Consider the following 21,232-nt stretch of genomic DNA (forward strand, 5'->3'; position numbering starts at 1 on the left):
AGACTGTCTTCTCATATATTCTTGCCTCCTTTGTTGTAAATTAGGTGACCATAGGTGCATGGGTTTACTTCTGGGCTTTCTGTCCTGTTCCATTGCTCTATATTTGTTTTTGTGTCAGTACCATACTGTTTTGATGACTATAGCTTTGTCAGGGCACCTGATTCCTCCAGCTCCATTTTTCTTTCTCAGGATTACTTTGGATATTCGGGGTCTTTTGTGTTTCTGTGCAAACATAAAAAATTTTTGTTCTAGTTCTGTAAAAAATGCCATTGGTAACTTGATAGGGATTGCATTGAATCTGTATATTGTGTCACCACTTAATTCTGTTCCATTAGCTTCTCAGCTTCTGTAAACACCTGGAGCCAAAAAAAGGGGACATTCCCCCAGTTTTGCAGGTTGGCTCTGTGTTGGGCACTCCTAGAGCGCTTAGCCAGGTTGGTTCCACTCTGCCTTAACCTTCACTTCCAGCTTACATGGAGCCTGCAGGCCAGTCCAGGTGAGAGCATAGGGACTTTTCAGGTCTTTTCTGAGCTGTGTCTCACCTGGGCACACATGATGTGCACTAGGAAGCTTTCCAAAAGCCCGTATTGCCACACACAACTCCATTTTCCAACCTGTCCCTTCCCAGGCTTCTCAGTACGTCTGCTGCTCACTTTGACTGTCATCCTGCCCCAGGTTGCTGCCCCCACCCCCAGGACTTGTGCCTTTAAATGCCTTCAGCACCAGCCCTCTGGGAAGACTGGTCCGAGTCAAGGAAACAACAAAGGGAAGCCCTGTTACTGACTTACAGACAGCAGCCCACAGGTGAGGCCCACAAGCACAGCCCTGTGGGGTAAAGTCTCATTCTTGCCCTGCCCCCACCTGTGCCTGGGACTCAGGCTGCTATCAATCGGGCTGCTGACCTGAGATGTGGGGGACGGTGGGTGGGCAGCTTTCTCATTGCAAAGCGTTGCCCTTATCAAGCTTCCTTGGTGGTTCTAAGTCCTGGACTAGATTCTAGAGTTTTGCCAATGTTACCAGCTCATTAATCCTTCATGTTGGGGGTGGGGGGACGGACAAATTTCTCTACTCTGCCATTTTTGGTGAAATTACTTCCCGTCAGTTTTCGAGCACTTCCTGATTGCTAGTACAAATGACTGTTCTACACTTAATTTTCCTAATCAGCATTGGAATAAGCTTTTACTCTTAAGAGCTCTGGTTCCATTTAGTGGAGAATAATTACAAACCAAGATCTGGGTGAACATTTTCCTTTTCTTTGGCCGGGGGGCGGGGGGCGAACACATTTTTCTGAAGGTAAAATACTGCATATTTTATTAGGAATTTAACACTATTATAGTGTGCTAGTATTTATTAGGATTCTGTTGATTCCACAAATAATCTTGTTGATTTTTGTTGAAAAGATTTTGAGTGGGCTGCCTTTTACTTTCTAAGAGTCACTCTTGTATTTCATCATTAGTGCACCACTAAGTTTTGGAGGAAGGCATAGGTTGCATTTTAGAAGACATGACTGCAGTTCATTTTTTGTTGGCTAATTCTTTGTAAGTGTCAGATTGGCTGCCAAGCAAAGGGGCTGAACCAGTAGAGATTGAAATCTCATGTACAGTTCCAAACAGGGGGTCCAGGGAGGTAGGGGACCTTCCGCATCCCGTTCCATGGTGTTATCCAGAGCAGAGTTTCCCTTTACCGTATTACTTTTCCGTCCCCTAAGCAGGAGCAGGCAAAATAATATGGATCATAGGCCAGATTTGGCCCACTGCCTCTGTTTTGTACAGCATAAACCAAGAATGGTTTTTATACGTTTTAGTTTTTTAAAAAATCAAAATAATAATAAGTTCTATCAATCACAGCCCGAGCAAGGGAAGGAGGAAAGGCAGTGAAGAACCAACTTTTAAGAATGTGACTCAGAGGATGACACAGATTTCCCTAATGGGCTCCAACATAATCACCTGGCCACACCTACCTGAAAGGTAAGTTGAGAAGTCAAATCTCCAGTGATGTGCCAGTTGAAACTGAAGGGGGAATCTCTTTCATAAACAAAGCAGGGTAACACTGTAGTACAGTCAGCAGCCCAGTTTATTACACTGAGTTCTACGAAGTGATGCACTCACATGTACAACTCTTTCATCGTAAGGACGTTTTTTACAAGCCGCTGTGCCATTTTCCTGAAAGTTGGCTTGGTTTCCAGAAAAGGCACAGGAGGCATCATTTAGGTATCTAAGCTTTAAAATTCTGGCTAAAACTGAACAGAATAAAACATTATTGGGTATTTTAATTAGGGGCCTTTAATTTTCCTGTGTGCATGTTTTCATATTTCTGGAGGAGTCCTGGGCACAGTGTTAACTGTACTACTCAGTTAAAAACATACTTATTATCAGCATTGGTTTCTATGTGGACCCCACTGTTTCTTCATGCCAAACCCCAATTCCATCCCTTCCCCCCACAGGTACTCACACTGATGAAGGTATGACCTTAAGCACATACTCCTGTAGCCTCTATGAGGGTGTGTGTGTCACTTTAATTGACGTAAACATTTTTTAGTTGCATGAAATCTCATTCCATCCTTTTTTTTTTTCATTCATATCTAAAAGTGTCAATCAGCTGTGCTACAACAGAGCACACACTGCTAACTGCTGGACACCACCCCACTGCTTGACCCACATTTTACTCACCTCTTCTAATGAACGTCACCTAGGATATCTCAAAAGTCCTGCTGTGGTGAAATTCCCTGTATATACATCCTATACATCCTCCTGTGTATAGAATTTCTCTGGGATCTGTCAACAGATTGGGGTACTACTGCATGATAAAGCACACATATTATTGAATTTAAAAGGTATTTCCAGGTTAGCTTCCCAGATGCCTGTATTGTTTTGCATACTTCCGCAGTATACAAACATACCAATACATCCTTACGAATATCTATCCACACAACCTTCTTTGGGGCACTAGAGTGGACAGCCCAGCCAGCCACGCTGAGGTGGAATAAAGAGAGGGTGACTCTCTCTGGCCTCAGAAGAGGGCCCTGGTGTTAGGAATGGTCTTCATTTTCACCTGTTTGAGAGGCCACAGAAGCAACAAATGAACCACCATTTCACTAACACTAGGATAACTGAAAAAACAAACAAAAAAAACCAGGGGAATCTCACCTCTATGTGCTAGGAGGGGTCGACCTCCTGCTCAGCCCTTGGAAGCCCCCTGGGAGCTCCACATCTGCTCACACTCCACAGTCTGAGGTCGTTGTGCATGAAGAGCACGTACGCCTGCTCTGCCCCCATCCCACAGTCGGTTTGCTGCTGGGTGGGGAAGCAGAACCATCCCCTGTAGGGCCTTCTTTCATGAACTGAGGCCTTGCTGGGAATAGTTAAAAACTTGTCAAATATTGCATTCCATCAAATTTAAGACAACCCATTATTTTAAGTACCTCTAAGGAAGAAAAAAAATCAATGCCAGTTGAATCAGAACATGCTATAGATCCTAATTTCAGAGATGTAATAATATGAAAACACTGACATCTCTGAAACAATAAATCCCACGACTGCATTACTGAAGAGGCAGTTGAGGACCACTTACATGTATAGGACCCTTTCATGTCAGGCACTCCATAAGAGAAAAAGAATGTGGTAAACCATTTAAACTTTTCAAATATTTTACTTAAAATGCATACTGTGTATTGAAGCTACTTCCCACTAGTGTAGGAAACCTCTGTAAATATCATTTCAACAAATATACAATGCATATGTATTTGCTACACAAAACTGTTATACACTCTACCAGAATTTTAATTCCTGTTATGTAGCAGACTCAAGATCATCTAGACAAATAAGGTGGAAAAGTGATAAGCAACAAAAACAGGTGCCATGAGTGATAGAAATACATGAGAAACATGGCATTTCATCTCTGTGGTAAGGGGTGAATTACTCAAATAATACAGGCTATCAGGCTAATCACTGGACAACAGATGCAGGTCCTTACCTCACACCATATATTGTCAACAACATGGTAGCAATGATCCATGAATAACAAATTAACCTAAACAAAATTTATGTCATGCATTATCAAAAGAAAGATATACCTGACATTGTATCAGGTTCCAGAGGTTCTTAGGTCAGTAACATAACAATTCAGGGAAACATACACATTTAATGGTTTCGGGTTTTCTAATGCTTAAACTATTCACACCAAAATTTACAGAAAATAAGATAATTTCGAAATCAACAGCTCAAAATAAATGATTTGCCTAAAGTCCACTTCTCAATCGCTTAACTCCTACAAACTCTGTATCTTTAGTTATCCCTAAAAGCAACCTAAATCAATCAGCTTAAAAATAAATTTAGTCTTTCAGAAAAGAAACAGTCCAGAGGTGGAATGGCTACATGGCTGGCTGGTTCAGTGGCTCAAGAGCATTGTCCAGGTCCCAGGTTCTTCCAATCTTTCTGCTCTGCCATGTGCAAATTACATCATAATTCATTGCTGAAAGACAGAGCCAGGCATCACATCCGGACAAGGAAAAGTTCAACAAGGTTCCATTTCCCCCAGCATGATTCCTTGAAGCTTTGAAGAAAACTTTTCCAGAAATAACCTGTCAGATGATTCCTTTATTTGTCTAGAATTGGGTCCTTGGACCACTCTTAAGCCAGTTGCTGGCCATGAGAAAGGGATTATCATTATTGACTGAAACTAACCAGGCTTTTTTCTGTTCTGTCAGGAGGAATGGATACCCAAACTTGGCCAGCCAACAACAAGGAGCGAGTGAGTACGGTGGTCACCCAACAATGCCAGCTACAAACCTGTATGAACCCACTCTTAATCCATTCAGGAAGGAGCAAAGCCCGGTGTTTAAAAACACCATTGCATCAAATAAAATTACAGTTAATTCCTAGGTTACACATCATGTGTGCTCTGCACACTTACACTTACGTAAGGATCTAAATAAAAAACAGTAGGTGAAAAAAATTAGATTAAACTATTTTAGGTACATCTAAAAAACAGTACTGAGTGCAATGAGTCCCATGTTCCTCACTACAGACTTCTGGCATTAACAACTGTAAATTACCTATGCCATTTTCTATTTTTTGCATAGATTTCTATCTCTTGCTAACTCAGATACAGTTGAAAACATTATTAAAAACACTGGCTCCCTTATGGAAGACTTAGTTCATTAACAATGATAAAATGCATTTATAAATGCCAGGGAAGATTACAAAAAGAAGCATACTTCATATCTTTCAAATATTAGTTCAGTAACAATGCATATTAAGATACTAACATAGTAGTGCTACTTAAAATGGGTCATTACCATATGCCTTAGAAACTATTCTAATAAGGATAGGATGCCCTTTCAAACATGATTCAAACTGAACATACAATTCCTGGAATGCAACATCTTAAAAAGCAAACAAACAGACCAAAACATCCTCAAAAGCGTTAGTCCTACATCCTCAGGACCCACTCATATATGAGCTTAATGTTGCCATGTTGCTGTCTTGATTAGCTACCTGACAACTTTACAGCTTCTATTTACATAAGGAGCATGTTTATTCACAACAGCCATCTTCTGTGGCTTTTTTACAAAAGCTTTATATTTTATCAGAAACATAACTTTCAGTATTCATAATTTCCAACAGAATATGTTCTCCACATTCCTTAAGTTGAGAGATTTTCCCTTGGTCTGAATTCCCTGATATGTGAAACAGTTTGAATCCATGGTGAGACTATGTACAATTTAAGTATCAATAAATTTTTACTCCTGTCAACCCATCATGGGGCCTAGTTACAGTTGTGGTTTCCATCCTGTGAACTTCCAGATTCCAAGTCTGACTCGAAGGCTTGTCCACACTCACCTGTGTGAACTCTCTGTCTTAGGATGGTAGGAATATTGAGGGTTCTGTGACATTAAATGAGGTGTGACTTCAGAGGAGCCTTCCCACATCAAGTATGTTCATATTCCCTCTCCTGTGAACTCTCTGATGGCTATTGAAGGCTGATTTGTGGTAGAATTTTTTCCCACATTCGTTACATTCATAGGGCTTCTCTCCTGAATGAGTTCTATAATGTACTGTAAGGTATGACATCCGAGAGAAGGCTTTCCCACATTCGTTACATTCAAAAGGTTTCTCTCCTGAATGAATTCGATGGTGGATAGTGAGATATGACATCTGAGAGAAGAACTTCCCACATTCATAACACTCATAGGCTTTCTCTCCTGTGTGTGTTCTCTGATGTCTATTAAGGGCTGAATTCTGGCAGAAGGTTTTCCCACATTCATTACATTCATAGGGCTTCTCTCCTGAATGAATTCTATGATGTATAGTGAGGTATGACATCTGAGAGAAGAACTTCCCACATATGTAACATTCATAGGGCTTCTCTCCTTTATGTATTCTCCGATGTCTACAAAGGGCTGAATTCTGGTAGAAGGTCTTCCCACATTCGTTACATTCATAGGGTTTCACTCCTGAGTGAGTTCTATGATGTATAGTGAGGTATGACAACTGGGAGAATAACTTTCCACATTCATTACATTCATAGGGCTTCTCTCCTGTGTGGACTCTCTGATGTCTCATGAGGGCTGAGTTCAGGTAGAAGGTTTTCCCACATTCGTTACATTCATAGGGCTTCTCTCCTGAATGAGTTCTGTAATGTACAGTGAGATATGACAACCGAGAGAAGAATTTCCCACATTCATTGCACTCGTAGGGTTTCTCTCCTGTGTGTGTCCTCTGGTGTGTAGTCAGAGTAGACTTGCGGCAAAAGCATTTCCCACACTCGTTGCACTTATAGAGTTTCACACCTGTGTGAATTTTCTGATGGTCGTTAAGTGCTGACTTCTGGGAGAAGGTTTTTCCACAGTCATGACAAACATAGGGTCTCTCTCCTGAATGTGTTCTCTGGTGTTGTGTGAGATGTGTCTTCTGGCAAAAGGATTTTCCACAATAACTACATTCATAGGGCTTCTCTCCTGAGTGAGTTCTCTGATGTTGAATGAGGTGTAACTTCTGGTAGAAGGTTTTCCCACATTCAGTACATTCATAGGGCTTCTCCCCTGTGTGTGTTCGCTGATGTACAGTGAGGGTTCCCTTCTGGCAGAAAGATTTCCCACATTGGTTACATTCATAAGGTTTCTCTCCTGTATGAGTCCTCTGGTGTATAATAAATTTTGACTTTTTACAGAAGGATTTCCCACATGCATTGCATTCATAGGGCTTCACTTCCATATGAGCTCTCTGGTGCACACTGAGGTTTGACATTTGGAGAAAGGCTATTTCAGATTCGTTCCACTTGTAGGGCTTCTCCTCCATATGATTAACAAACACTGTACCCTTTTGAAAAGCTTTCTGATATTCCATATATTCAAAGGGTTTCTCTAAAATATGAATGTTCTGATAAATACTTCCTTCATTTAGAGCATAAGCCTCCCTATTTTGATTAAATTCATAAGGTTTATCTCCTGGATGAGTTTTTTCAAGCTTAACATGGAGAAGTGATTTCCCACATGCACTACATTCATCAGGCTTCATTCTTGCATAGCTTCCATCACTACTAATATATTCTGAAGTAGATTTTAAACTCTTTCCATATGAGTCACATTTACAGGATATTTTTCTTGAAGGAACAGGGTTTGTTTCCACATTAAAAGTCTTATCAAAAACATTACCTCTCTCTTCAATCAGGGTTTTGTTGTTGACAGATTCAGTTTGCCTTGAATGTTTGTCTTCATTTTCCTGGGCTCCCTCTATCAGATCATGGACTTCCCAGTCTTCTTCTAAAAAGAGGCAAAATTAACCAATTTTTATACAACTTCCTATATAAGATATGAGATGTGACTTGTACACAAGCCATTTCTTTGTGGCACAGGTGCTAGCTTCATGGACAGATGAAAACAATTCCAAGTTTACTTTTTTCCCTTATTCTTTTGGTTTGGAATAAGCACCCACATGCACACACACACAACCTCCACAATCTCCAGTGGTGAGGAAAGCTGACAAAAGCACAAGCACCAGGCTTCCGTGATGGCGCAATGGTTAAGAATCTGCCTGCAAGTGCAGGGCACACGAGTTCAAGCCCTGGTCTGGGAAGATCCCACATGCCACAGAGCAACTAAGCCCATGTGCCACAACTACTAAGCCTGCGCGCCACAACTACTGAAGCTCGCATATGTACAGCCCATGCTCCGCAACAAGAGAAGCCACCGCAATGAGAAGCTTGCACACTGCAACAAAGAGTAGCCTCTGCTCGCCACAACTAGAGAAAGCCCACACACAGCAACGAAGACCCAACGCAGCCAAAAATAAATAAAAATTAAAAATAAATTTATATAAAAAAACACAAGCACCTCTGATCTTCGCTACTTTTAAGATTTTGTTCAAAACTGGGTGTAGAAGGTAAAATACAAACGTGGAGCAATGATGAGAAGACAAAGGATGCTGGGTGAATGACCAACTCTTAGATGTGAAAGGACTCACAGCAAACAGGTGAACTGATGGGGCGACAATGAGTTTAGCCACTCGACAAGGACAAGGAGGAATCAGTCTCAGGAGATGGATCAGCACTTTACACCATGACACTTCACATCAAGTGGAGAGACGGATCACAGGCTAAGGCACTGTCACCTACACCGAAATGTCTGGTACCAGCAATGCCCCAGCTTACGTTCAACCACAGGTCTCTGCTCCTATTGTTTTACTAAATTTGCCAGACTTCCAGCCTTGATCCACTCAAACCCTATCTTTTAGGGTGTGTCCATGCTTAAAAAAAAATACTATTCAAGTCCTTTCTCAAGTTAATTAGCTCCATTTCCCCTTAAAGTTGAAAATGATTACTCTCCATACATTTTTGATTCATCCTTGCACTGAAACATTAACATCCCATGTGCAATGCTGAGTTCTAAATTACCCATGCATCTCTGTTCTCTTTTCTTAACCAAAACCTCTTAGAAAGTATGGCTCTATTTCCTATTTCTTTTGAACCCCTCAATAGAAATCATAGTTGTTCTTAATCATATGGACATCTTCCGACTACCAGCAGAATATATGGGATGTCAACCTAGACATGCATATTTAGAAATAAATGCCTGTATCTGAATCACTTTGCTCTACACCTGAAACTAACACAACACTATAAACTGACTATACTTCAATAAAAAATAAAAATAATAAAGTAAAAAGAAATACCTGTCTATAAATTATTTCTGACTGAATGGACAAGAAGGTTCTTTCACCTACCTGGCTCCTCAGATAAAGAAATAAACATGTACTATATGTTACATACTATGATGAGGGGAGAGAACATGGCCTTTTCTTTATTGGATTTTGGGGGGGGGGTGTGCAGAAGCTCAAGCAAAAAATACATAATCAAATAACAGATTCCTTGATCAGACCTAGCTTTTTTTTAAGGCATCACCATGATGAGGTGGAGTCAAAGTCAAGAGAAAGAAGAGACTGGAGTGATGATTAAGGCTGGAAGGAAAAACTTCAAGGAGGGGTTGAATATTTGAGTTCAGACTTAAAGAATGTGTCATCTGGACAAATAACCCACACCCCAATGAAACAAGACATTTAGAAGTGTGGACCAAAGGGAGTTTATCCGGAGTTCCGGGAAACACTAGAAAATTAATATTTCCAGGTAACACAGGGCCAATATTGGGTAATTCTTAAAGGAGGAGGAATGTAAATTCCTTTTAGGAATCAACAGGGAATCGCTGTAGGCTTACCCTATGAGACTAGTGATAAGATGGATTAGAAAAGCAGATGAACACATCTTGCAAATCCAGTCAGAATGAAGGAGCGCCTACTGCTCCCACGGGAAACACTGAACCAGAGGACAGGGTGGACAATGCAGCATTAAACAGACAAAAACCCTCAAGACTTGAGACAGGAGGAGCCCTTTGAAGAAGTCGGGGAACAAACCACCAAAGGGCGAAGCAGATCCTTCAGAGGCATTTCTGGAGGGGGCGGGGGTGGGAGGATAAATGACCCACGACTCATTTCTGTACCGCCTACTCACTCCGCACCTACTCCAACACGACAGCATTCAAGGCCCTGGCCACAGAACAGTAAACAGGAGACAAGATGAAAATGGGCATTTGGGGGAAGGGGGAGACACCAAACTCCAGCAGCACTCGTCTCAGGAATGACCAGCACCCGTGCTCATGACAGCAAAGGTGAACTGAGTTTACTGGTTTATGCACAGGACGGGGGTTTGACCTCTGACCTCAAGGAAGGAGAAGTGAGAAGTGAAACTGCGGACAGAAACAAGTCTGAGGCATTTCAAGGGAAAGAAGAAAAAAGGGAAGTAATAAGAATATGGAGAGTCACGAGTTATTCTCTAGTAAGACTATGAATGCCTGAAAGCAAAAAGAACCTACAATAAGAGGTTACTGAATATGCTGTAAGAACAAGAGGATCTGAGGTTTAAGAGGAAGAAGGAAGTGAGTGGGTTTGGTTCTGGGTAGAAGCAAGCGTGGAGAAGCTCTACCAACATAAGCTTTTGTGGGGAAGGAGGAAGTCTTTGGGAGCGAGATCCGCGTAGCTAAAGCACACAAGCAACTCTCCTTGGTCACGTCTAAGGCTTGGCACCATTAAACAATTCCAGGGAAAAACACTTCCGAGTTACCGACCTCCTCACTGCCTCACTCACACACCTGGGTAACTCTGAAGTAGGAATTCTCCTCCCACTATCCATGGCTCTTCTCCTTTCTCCAACTTGGTGATCACTTCCGGTTTGATAATGTGACACCCTGTTAACAGAAATGAGAGAGAACTTGAGCCTGGCTGCTGGGCTTCCAGATCTGTCGTCTAAGCAAAGGGCTGCCTTTCAAGCTACACAAGAGAAGTGGCCATCTGTGCTGTACCAAAATTAGAACCTACTTGGAGGCAAAGACCAAATGCCCTGCCTGGTGCCCCAGATTACTCACATTTGTCCCATTAAATTCAAAGTTAAAGTCAGTAGGTTAGAGGGAACTCCTGTTTATCTCAGCAATTCAGAAAGCAGGCTCTCCTCACCCACGGAGACCAGATGGCTGTAGTTCTCCAGCATCACATCCCTGTAGGTTGTCTTCTGCTCAGGGTCCAGCTGCTGCCACTCATCCTGGGTGAAGTCCACAGCCACGTCCGTGAATGACACTGGCCCCTGTAATGGCACCGTGATGGGAACTGGGTGATGTGGAGAAGACTTAGGGGGACAAGAGCTCACCCAGCTCACTGGGGAAGTTAACACCGTATACCTCTTTTATGTTATGGATCTCGTGGGAGGAAAATAAATACGATACACTGCCATGAGTTCGTTCAGTGTGCAGCAAAAAAAGAAAATATTGTCTTACACTGGGAGCCAGGAGCAATCCTGGCTGTTGGGGACCTACAACAGCAGACAAAGCCCCTGCCCCCGAGGAGCACAGGCCTGAGGGCATGCGTACAAACCCAGGATGCACTGTGCCCCTTGGCTTTGCTTCCAGACTGTTAATGGTGTGGTCCTCCTCTTACCTCCCCGGCCACTCCTTCTCAGTCTCGTTGGCTGGCTACACCTCTCCCCTGAGTCATCCTCAAGTTAGAGGGGCCTGGGGATCAGTTATTTTCTTTTACACTTTGCTTTGATGGTGATCCCATCTGGCTTCATGGCTTTAATTACCATCTACATGTCAACATTTCCCAAATTTATATGACCAGCCCAGGCTTCTCTCCTAAACTCCGGACACACGTGTCCCGTTCCTGCCCTAAGCTTCTCCTACCGCTCACAGAAGGAGCCGAGCTGCAGTATTCGCCACACTTACCAAAGCAACAAGCAAGCCAGGCAACACATCCTAGTTCCGTATTTTACTATGAAGATAAGCCTGCAGCGGTCTGACCCTGACCTGCCAAACGAGCTGTCGGGGACAGCTTGGTTCAGGGGCCCCTAATTCCCAGCTGGGGACTTGGAATCCCTTCTTCCCACCAATACCTTCCAGGGGAGGAGCACACTCCTGACAAGGGTCAGAGAGCTCACAAAGGAACCAGAGATTGCCACACCCAGACGTTTTCGCGAGGATCTTTTGAATAAATTCACAAACACTCACACCAGTCATTACAAACTGTTTCCTTCTGTACAATCACCTCTGAAATAAAGATAATAATGGTACCTATCACATAATGATACAGATCAGTATCAAATGGGTTCATCCATGGAAAGCACTTAACATAGTTCTTTGGACATAACACGCTTCTCAATCATACCTACTATTATTGTTGATAATCTAAAGTGCATCCCATTACTCTTTAAAGGAGGAGAGATATGAGCAGAAAACAGAGAAGTAAAAACTAAGTGTAATGTGGCTGTTAAGTTTATGCAATTGCCAAGAAAGGAATACAACACAGGACTAGCATGTTAAAAACAAAAAAGTTCAGGTGATTTCAAAAGAACGTGGAGGGAGGAATGGTGTGGAAGAGGTTAAGGAAAAGACCACGCCAAGCTCAGAGGCCATTTAAGACGGCCACAAACTCCTGACATTGACTGAAAATCAAAGTTCTTTATGTGAAACAATCGAAGAGGCAGGATGGGTCCTGTTAGCAAGGTCCCCTAAGACGCCAGGTCACCTGACCCCCAGCTCCAGATGCAGAGATGTCCGGGACCCAGGCTTTGCTGGCCTGGGAAGGCTGAGGGTGCCCAGCTGCTGACAGGACACAAGGTGGGGGGTGAGGGGAAGAGCTGGTTGCCGCCCAAGGCAGACGAGCGTCTGTGCAGAACTGCCTTGGCTCAGCCTCGAGAAGCCTGTCTCAGAAATCGACAGCAAGTCTTCCAGAAGCTCTGTGCATCTTCCATTCAGGCGTCACTGGCCACACCTGTGGCTGCCCGGATGAAGAATGGGGGCCCACACGTTCACACACTGAAAGTTATTCCCAAATGCAAGAGAGTGCGGGATGAGACCATCAACTCCTCTAATCTTAATGCCTGAGTAGAATCACGCACACCTTATGCTACTTTCCGGTTTTGCATTTGTAATTTCACAAAATGTGTGATTTGTGGGGCTTTTCTAATTGCTTGTCATTTTGCCTGATGAGAAAAAAAACAGCACAATAAGAAAACATTATAGTTTTCACTGGTAATGGGCATAAAAATATATGCACTGTTGCTGCTTGAAAACAGCATTAATGTGAATGTTCCAGACGATTTTCTATTTGGTGATGGGTTAAGTGGCTTGCCCACGTGCACTTTTATGTAAAGGGAAGATTAGAAAATGGCACTCTTCTTGCATTTTAAACTTTAAGAAAATGGATTTCAGGAAACCTGGATAACAAATTAAGAAAGCAATCAGAACTGCAAATATTTAGGGGTTTTAGATTAGTTTCAAAACACAAGGGAACAACCCACGATGTATGTGTCTTAAAAGACCCCTTGGTACAGTAAGATTCCACAGACAGCCTTGTCATCACAGAACTCAGAACTGGTTGCACGTTTCCCACAAAAGCCACTTTCTCAGCGTTAGGTGAACAGTGTCGGCTCACCGCCCTGCTTGGGGACAGAGAGGACCGGTCTCCTTTCCTTTCTGAGATTCTTTTCATGAGTGGCTAGAAAGCCTAAGCACTGGAATTCCATCACAGAAAAGGAGTATTCCTCAGAGGACTGTAAATGACACAACCCCAAGAGGACTTTAACAGCTGCGTCCGTGTGTCAGAGACCTCCCACGCGTGGCTGCAGCCCAAGTGACACAGAACAGTGGGGGCCCAAGGGCCACAGTCCTAGGATGCCGCTCCCCAACCAAGAGCCCTCTCGCTCGTCAGGGAAAAACAAAGGTGTTCTCGGACACACACAGCCTCCAGAGCCAGGAACTGAGCACCTCACCTGCCTGTCCTGTCCCAGGAGAGTGGCTGATGCAGTGCCCAGAACCAGAAAGGGGAACTGAGACCCAACAGAAAGGGAACCACGAGTCCAACGCATTCCTCCCCCCTCAACCGCCTCCCCTCACAAGGAAGCTGCACCCCAATACTGACCAAGGAGGGTGCTCTTCAACTAGGAATCTTATCCACACAAACGTGCTGATTTTGAGAAACTTTTGAAATGCATGGTACTCAACCTCTCAAAGTAAAAACAAGTAATGAATTACATAGCAATGCTGGAAAATACAGGAAAATGACAAAAAACCTTGGAAAACAATGTTTACTAACATGACCCCAACTGGAAAAATTTAGAAACATTTAAGACGACTCTGAAGGCCCATAAAACAAGGAAAACAAAACAGAACAAAACAAAACAAAACAAGACAGTCCTGGGGCAGGAAGACGGTCAGTGGACATGAACAGGCCCTTCATATAAAAACAGAAATACACCAGTCTGAAAAGACCACAGACTGAAGGATTCCAACTATGTGACATTCTGGAAACGGCAAAAATACACAGACAGTAACAAGACCAGCAGCTGTCGGGGGCTTGGGGGCACTGGGCGGGTGAACAGGTGGCCCCCAGGGATGTTTCGGGCAGTGAAATGGTTCTGGGTGGCCATGCAGTGGTGGCTTCAGTTCATCACACCTGTCCAAACCTGAACAGTAGGACACAGAGAGTGAGCCTTAATATAAACGACAGACTCCAGGGGAGAATTAGGTGTCAGTGCCGATCCATCACTGAGATGACGCGCCACACAGGCGAGAGATGTTCCCCAGGGAGGGAACCCAGAGGGACGGGGGTAGGAAACTGCTGTCTGATCGATCCTCCTGTAACCCTAAAACTGCTCTAAACACTGTCTATCAGTTAAAAAGAAGAAACAGCTTCTAAGCACGTGAAGATACTCTCAACCTCATTCACGATTCAGAAAAACCCCAAGGGAACATCCATGCTGCTCACCGGGGCCCAGGATGAGCGGGAACACGCCGCGGCCTCGCCCCTTCCTGTCGGGCATCGCGCTGGAGCCCAGAGTCCCCCTGACTTGACCCACCGCACCCCACCCCGCGTTTCATGCCGACCACAGTCTCTACACATGACATCTTTTGATCAGATGACTGACGGTCCCAATTACAAGGTTTCAGTTTCTCCACAGGATGAAACCAAAAGCAGCACAGAGGGGAGGCTCTTCAGTCAACCTCAGGGTCTGCCTGCATTCACGTCCTGCTGTTCCTGACGGGAGGCCTACATGCTAAGGAAGGAGGTCCTTACCAGCACCTCAGAAGCCTCATCCAGTCCACCTCACGCTGCTCTGAGAGCCTCACCAACCTCTGCAGCTACCCAAGTCCTGGTCACTTGAGGGCCGTCACCCTTCCCCGAGTCACTGAGCCACGTGCTCTGACAATGCATGTAAAACCAGGCTCTCGGAATTCCCTGGTGACACACTGGTTAAGAATTCACCTGCCAATCGCGGACACACGGGTTTGAACCCTGGTCCGGGAAGATCCCACATGCTGCGGAGCAACTAAGCCCGTGCGCCACAACTACTGAGCCTGCATTCTAGAGCTCGTGCGCCACAACTACTGAGCCCGCGACCCGCAACTACTGAAGCCTGCATGCCTGGAAGCCGTGCAACGCAGTAAGAGAAGCCACAGCAATGAGAAGCCCGCGCACCGCCACGAAGAGTAGCCCCCGCTCGCCGCAACTAGAGAAGAAAGCCTGCGCGCAGCAACAAAGACCCAATGCAGCCAAAAATGAATAAATTAATAAATAAATAAATAATAATTAAAATGAATAGATAAGTAAATAAAAGCAGGCTGTGCTTGGTCAGCACTCTGGAGTTCCCTACGAATCGACGGGCAGGATTCCCGTCCTCTCCTGTAATTACGACTGTGAAGTGCCTTTCCCAAGGAGAACAGAAGCTCCTGGAAGCAGAGAATTGCTTCTTAAGATCACATGCAGAACCTGAAGACATTTGATGTTTATGTCTAAGAAAAAAGACACAACACTAGATGGTGTGAAGGGTCCCCGAAGCCAAGAGGCAGGCAAGCAGGACACTTCCCCTGGGGACCCTTCCATCAGCAGAGCAGAAAATGTCTGTGGCCAGAACTGGCACTCAATTCCCTTTGAGCTGAGAAGCACCCGTGTAATTACATAGGCTCCCCAAAGAGTAATTACTCCCACATTTAAGAAAGGAGATGGCTTTTCAGGCAGAGAAGGCAAGTACAGTCTTTGTACTGTGTGGGCTGATGGTCACGATGGAGCTGGGCCCCAGAGTTCTGCCCTCTCCTCAAACCCCAACCTCACCCTCACCCTCAGCTGAGGAGCTGCTTCCCTGAGAACAGAGAAGCCATCGGAGGGCTTCCCCACCTGCAACCCAGCTCTGCCATCCCCTCCCTACTCCAGGACCCCGGGCAGCAGCTCTCCCCTCACCCACACGCATCTACTGGATCATTCTCAGTTATTTCTCCCATCACAACACAACACAACACAACACGACACAACACAACACAACATCCTCCCCGGACCTCAGCTCCTACCCCAGCTACTGTCCAATTTCTCTTTTCCCCGTCACAGCAAAACGTCTTGAAAAAGTTGGGAACAGAACAAACCCAGTTCTCCCGCTCCTCTCTCCTAAGCCTCTCCGATCAGGGTTTTACCCCACAGATCCATCCAAATGCATCATCAGCAAGGTACGATCTCCCCCCAGTGCTGGGCTCGATGGTTAATGGCTCCATAGAACGGCAACCTCGTTTGTCCAGTCACCCAGGGAACCTCTAAAGTGCTTCCCACATGCAGACAAAACGCTGTGATTCATATTTTGGGAGAATACACTTGAGCTGCTGGAGGAAACAGGGAGCAGCACAGAAAAAAAGTTTCTGTAACTACAGAAATGAAAAGATAAGCTATTTTAATGGTAGCAAGTATGGGATGGAGGAGAACGAATAAAAACCATTTAGAATACGACATTAACAAGCCTAATACGACAACGTGGTAACAGAGGATGGAGAAGGACTTTAGAATGAACCCATTTTTCTGGGTAGGGTGACAGGCTAGATGATGCAACGATGAGCCGCCAGCGACAAAAGAAGAAGGCAAGGGGGCGGGGGAGCTGTAAACAATCATTCTTGGATCTACTGGATCTAGTAATCTGAGGTGCCCTCTGGACAAACTCCATAGAGATGCCGGCGAGTGGCTGGACAGAGGCATCTATGTGGTCCAGGTGGGAGAACTGACAGAGCGGCAGGTGAAAAGCACCAGAGGGTGAGATCAGACAGGTTGAAGAGTCATGAACCAAGGGTGAAAAGACAACACACAAAGAGGGCGGAAGAAAGAATCAGTCAGGAAGAGAGCAAGGAGAGATCTGTCACAGAAACCAACATAGCAACTCTGCAGATGGGAAGGCGACAGTGGTCTGAAGTGACGACTGGCAAATCTCCACTGGTTTGTATGCTGGATGCCAGGTCACCTCAACCGGATCAGGTTCCGGGGAGGGGCAGAACCAAGACCGCAGGCTGCAAGCTACAGTTCAGCTGGGAAACCAGGAATCTCTGCCAGAGACCTCACTGCACGGTGTGTAACGCGACCCTGTTAGATTGTAAGAGACACAGAGGGAAATTTACTGGAAGGGTGACAAGGCTGTTCTTCCAGATGATCCTCATTGCATCCCTCGACTGAGCACTGAAAACAATGTACCTATGTGACAACCGTGTTCTACCGAACAGACAAGTTATATGCACCGAGTTCTCCCTGGACAGCACGCTCTCGGCTTACAGGAAGCACAAGGAAGGCACCAATGTCAACACGTTAGGGGCTGTCGCTCAGGAAGGCTCGCGGCCTACAGCGGGATCCTCAAGGAAACCTTTAACGCCCGAGAACAAAAGTGCTTCGGCAGGACGATGTAAGTCAGCAAGGGAGGGTGCTTTGCCACAAATGTCAGGAACACGAGGCTTGTACTTTGGCTATAAGAGGAACGTGGGATCTACGCATAGAACTTGCCAGAAACACTTGGTACTGACCTCCTCCTCTACGCTTTGTCTAACCACGTCTTTTACTTACTCCTACTTTCCCATTTTAAATTTTGAACTATTCGCCTCCCAAGCTGTTATCACAAAAGAACAGCAGCAGGTAAATACGTAAACAGCAAAACTCACCAGAGGCCGATTCATTTTCCGCTGCTCTTGGAACAACGTGCAGGACTGTGACAGCGGAGGCGGGCCTGGAGAAGGAAAACGCAGGCAGTGAAGCTACGACTGAAGCGCCTCGGGGTGCACGAGCACCCGCCCCGCGCTCCACAAGAGACCCCTGTGGGAGACCCGCCCTTTCACCTTCAGAAGGGCCTGTGAGAATAAGGAGGGAGCGACCACCCTCAGGTCTGTAACTCCCACGTGACTGTGGTACCTGAAGGGATACTTTTGTTTTCAGTAGCGAGTGTACATTGAATCCTATTAAAATAAACCTCCGTCATTAAATATGAAATTAAAAATGCTTATAGTTTATCTCTTCTAAGCCTGTTAACAACTTAGATCAGAAAATCCACAGGAATCACAGAATAAAGGGATACACTCAGGTGCGTTTCCGTCTTTCAATTATTTGTACAAACTTTACAAACTTAAGTGCGATGCTCAAAAAACTCTTTTATTAAAACTGACTTTAAGTGGACAGAACACCTGCCCTAGGAGTTTGGAGTCCTGTGAGCGACCCCACGTGCACACCCGGTGAGGATCTAGGACAAGTCAGCTCCCTTCTCAGGCCCAATCGCTTCCTTCCTCAACCAAGGCAGCAGGACAGAAGCCCTGCAGACTCATCCTGCACCAAGTACACTGTGCGACTCCACAGGGCACAACCCAGGGGGGCAGCGGACACTTACATTAGACAACCAAGGTGCTGACGCGCCTTGAGACACACTTGCGAGATGCCGAGACGGCGACAGGAGGGGGAGGAGGAGGAGGAGGATCGGGGTGGGACGGAGGGGAGGACGCGGCACGTCCCGGCCGAGCCTGTGGCCCCTGTTCCCCCAGGACACCCGGAGCTCACAAGTCCCAGGGGAGCCCCATCCGGAGCAGCCGGCCCTATCCTCCAGCCCGGCCCCTCCACCTCCGGGAAGTGGTCAAACCCTTCCGGTGGCTCTACCGCGGGGCCCGGGGCGGGCTACCCCAAGCCCCGCTCTCCAAGGCCCGCAAGGTCCACGACCGCCTGCAGACGCAACACCTACCCCGTCGCGACTCGCTGACCGGACCCGGGCTCCCGAGGATCCGGTCCGGGGGCTGCTCCTCAGGCGCGCTCCTCTTTCGTGATCCCTCCGCTCCGCCTCCCGAGACCACTGGGCCAGAGAAGCCGGCTCTGGGCCTACGGCACAAGCTCCCTTCAGGCCCACGTCCCTCCCAGGACCTCGCTTTCAGGCGCGCTGCAGACGGTCGGGCACTGCAGACGGTCGGGCACTGCACCGCCGCCGGCCACTCGGCCACTCCGGCCCAAACGCGGGCTCCGCGGCTCGAGCTCGGGGGTCACAGTTCCAGCCTCCGCCCGGCCCGCGAAAACCCTCGCGCGCACAGCCCGTTTTTGCTGTCTGCCGCCTAGGCCGGATGGCGTCCAGCCCCGCAGGCCCCGAAATGCCCGCCCGCAAGAGGCCGAGACGGGAGAACGACGGCCAGCGACGACCTGGGGACGCACAGGAAGCGAGCGCGGCGCGGCGACGGTGCGCGTGCGCCAACACGCACAAACCGTGAGGCGCACCTGCGCAGGAGGACGCCGGAAGTCCGCTTGACAAAGCCAGCCCTGAGAGCGGGACAAGTACCAGGACTCTATTTCCCAGAAGTCTCCGCGCCGTCAAGTTAATCAGCGACTTAAGTATCTCCATGTCATCTGGCGGTGAAGAGCTGCTGTGCTGCGAGGGTGGGCCGCCTGGACCAGGGACTCAATTGCCCATTTGTCTTCACTCGTGTTAGGGATCAAGGAAAGGTGTGGCCTCAAGTGGGGGCTGTGTGATGGCCTCCAGGGTCCCTGGTCCTTTCCCTGCTCTGAGACATTTCGGGTTACATCTGACATTCCCCCACCACCAGGACAGGGGAAGGAGTGTATCATGTTCGCTTAACTGAAACGCTACAACTTTCATTCAAATCCTACGATACAATAAATGCCCAGCCATGATACAAACTAATATTACCCACGGAAGGAAAAGAAAATAGAAATTGTAGCTGTTTAGATTACACAACCAACGCATTCAAAACTGTACGAAAATCAGAAGGTACACACAAACCGAAAACAGAAAACAGATACCTGGGATCTTACCTCTTAAACAGGATACTGTTTATGTTAGGAAAAAATATCATTTTTTAAAAATGGAATCATAAGGGTAATGATTTATCACATTTTGGGGGTGAAATAATATAACTGTGTTCTTGGCCACCTGTTCCTTAAGGGGTGCTAGGGGAAAGGTTAAAAATAAAATCTCCAGGGACTTCCCTGGCGGTCCAGTGGGGAAGACTCCTAGGTTCCACTGCAGGGGGCACGTGTTTGATTCCTCGTTTGGGAACTAAGACCGCGCATGCTGCGCAGCGCAGTCTCATTAATTAATTAAGTAATTAACATAAAAATAAAAATAAAATCTCCCGCCAACCGAGAAAGTCCTCTCCACAAATGTAGAGATAAAGAAAACCGTTTTACTGTTGAATAACCATTAAACCAGACTGTGTTGTGCACCAAAGGCGAACCACTAATATTTGTGCAAATGAAATCAATCTCATCTTTTTTTTTTATAGCTCAGCAGATAAAATCTGTTGCATACATGTTCTCAAGATAAACGGGAACTTGTCTCATGTGAAAAGACTTGACAACACCATAAAAATGGCATACATTCTTTCACAGTACATCCTAAATTCACCTGGTAATCTCGGTGGCTGTCCATACTAGTTAATACCCTTTATGCAAAGGAGAAAGACAACTTCTCCTATCTCTAGGACAAGCAGGTACTTACAGCTCAGAGCAAAGTGCCTAACACCTAGCCTAAACTCGCCTGGTGACAGAGAGATAAAGAAGATAGCTCTCAGGTCCTTAACAAAAACATTCCTGGGTTGTAATGCTGGCAAGAGACTGATTTAGCTTTTAAAAAGATTTAGATACTTACGAAAAGGACAGAGGAAGTATTTATATTACAAGCATCTTGAGGAAATCCTCTAAAAACGGAAATAAGAAGTGATGATTCATCCAAATGAATAAGCACATAACCCATTCCTGGTTTCCCCAGCTGAACTGCCACGTTAAATTAATCCTGCACAACATGGGTGCTTCTCCATAACTGCTCTTGGAAGTGGCTGCTTGGAGCCAGGAATGGTCTTTTCCGCTTCTTGCTGCTGTTGACTGTGGCCTCTGCCTGAATTCTCACCGATGAA

The 21,232-nt window shown here is 45.8% G+C and overlaps 1 protein-coding gene across 1 annotated transcript; it reads right to left on the reverse strand.

The window, feature by feature from the left end:
- Nucleotides 1-3,670: 3,670 nt before the first annotated feature.
- ZNF12 (zinc finger protein 12) lies at nt 3,671-19,567 on the reverse strand. The gene is made up of 5 exons (XM_060078513.1): nt 19,057-19,567; nt 17,996-18,060; nt 11,001-11,127; nt 10,640-10,735; nt 3,671-7,762 (listed from the first exon to the last, which is right to left on the reverse strand). The coding sequence occupies exons 2-5, from the start codon at nt 18,008-18,010 to the stop codon at nt 5,910-5,912; spliced, it is 2,091 nt and encodes a 696-aa protein (XP_059934496.1). The 5' UTR covers nt 18,011-18,060; nt 19,057-19,567; the 3' UTR covers nt 3,671-5,909.
- Nucleotides 19,568-21,232: the final 1,665 nt, after the last annotated feature.

This window comes from Mesoplodon densirostris, chromosome 16, assembly GCF_025265405.1.
Source record: "Mesoplodon densirostris isolate mMesDen1 chromosome 16, mMesDen1 primary haplotype, whole genome shotgun sequence".
NCBI lineage: Eukaryota > Metazoa > Chordata > Mammalia > Artiodactyla > Ziphiidae > Mesoplodon > Mesoplodon densirostris.

What these genes read in the sequence shown, in the direction of transcription:
- ZNF12 (XM_060078513.1), bottom strand. An exon ending in CAGCCATCTGGTCTCCGTGG is followed by an intron (nt 10,736 to 11,000) that starts GTGAGGAGAGCC and finishes TTCTGTTAACAG; the next exon opens with GGTGTCACATTATCAAACCG. An exon ending in CCTACTTCAGAGTTACCCAG is followed by an intron (nt 7,763 to 10,639) that starts GTGTGTGAGTGA and finishes GCCTCTTTTTAG; the next exon opens with AAGAAGACTGGGAAGTCCAT.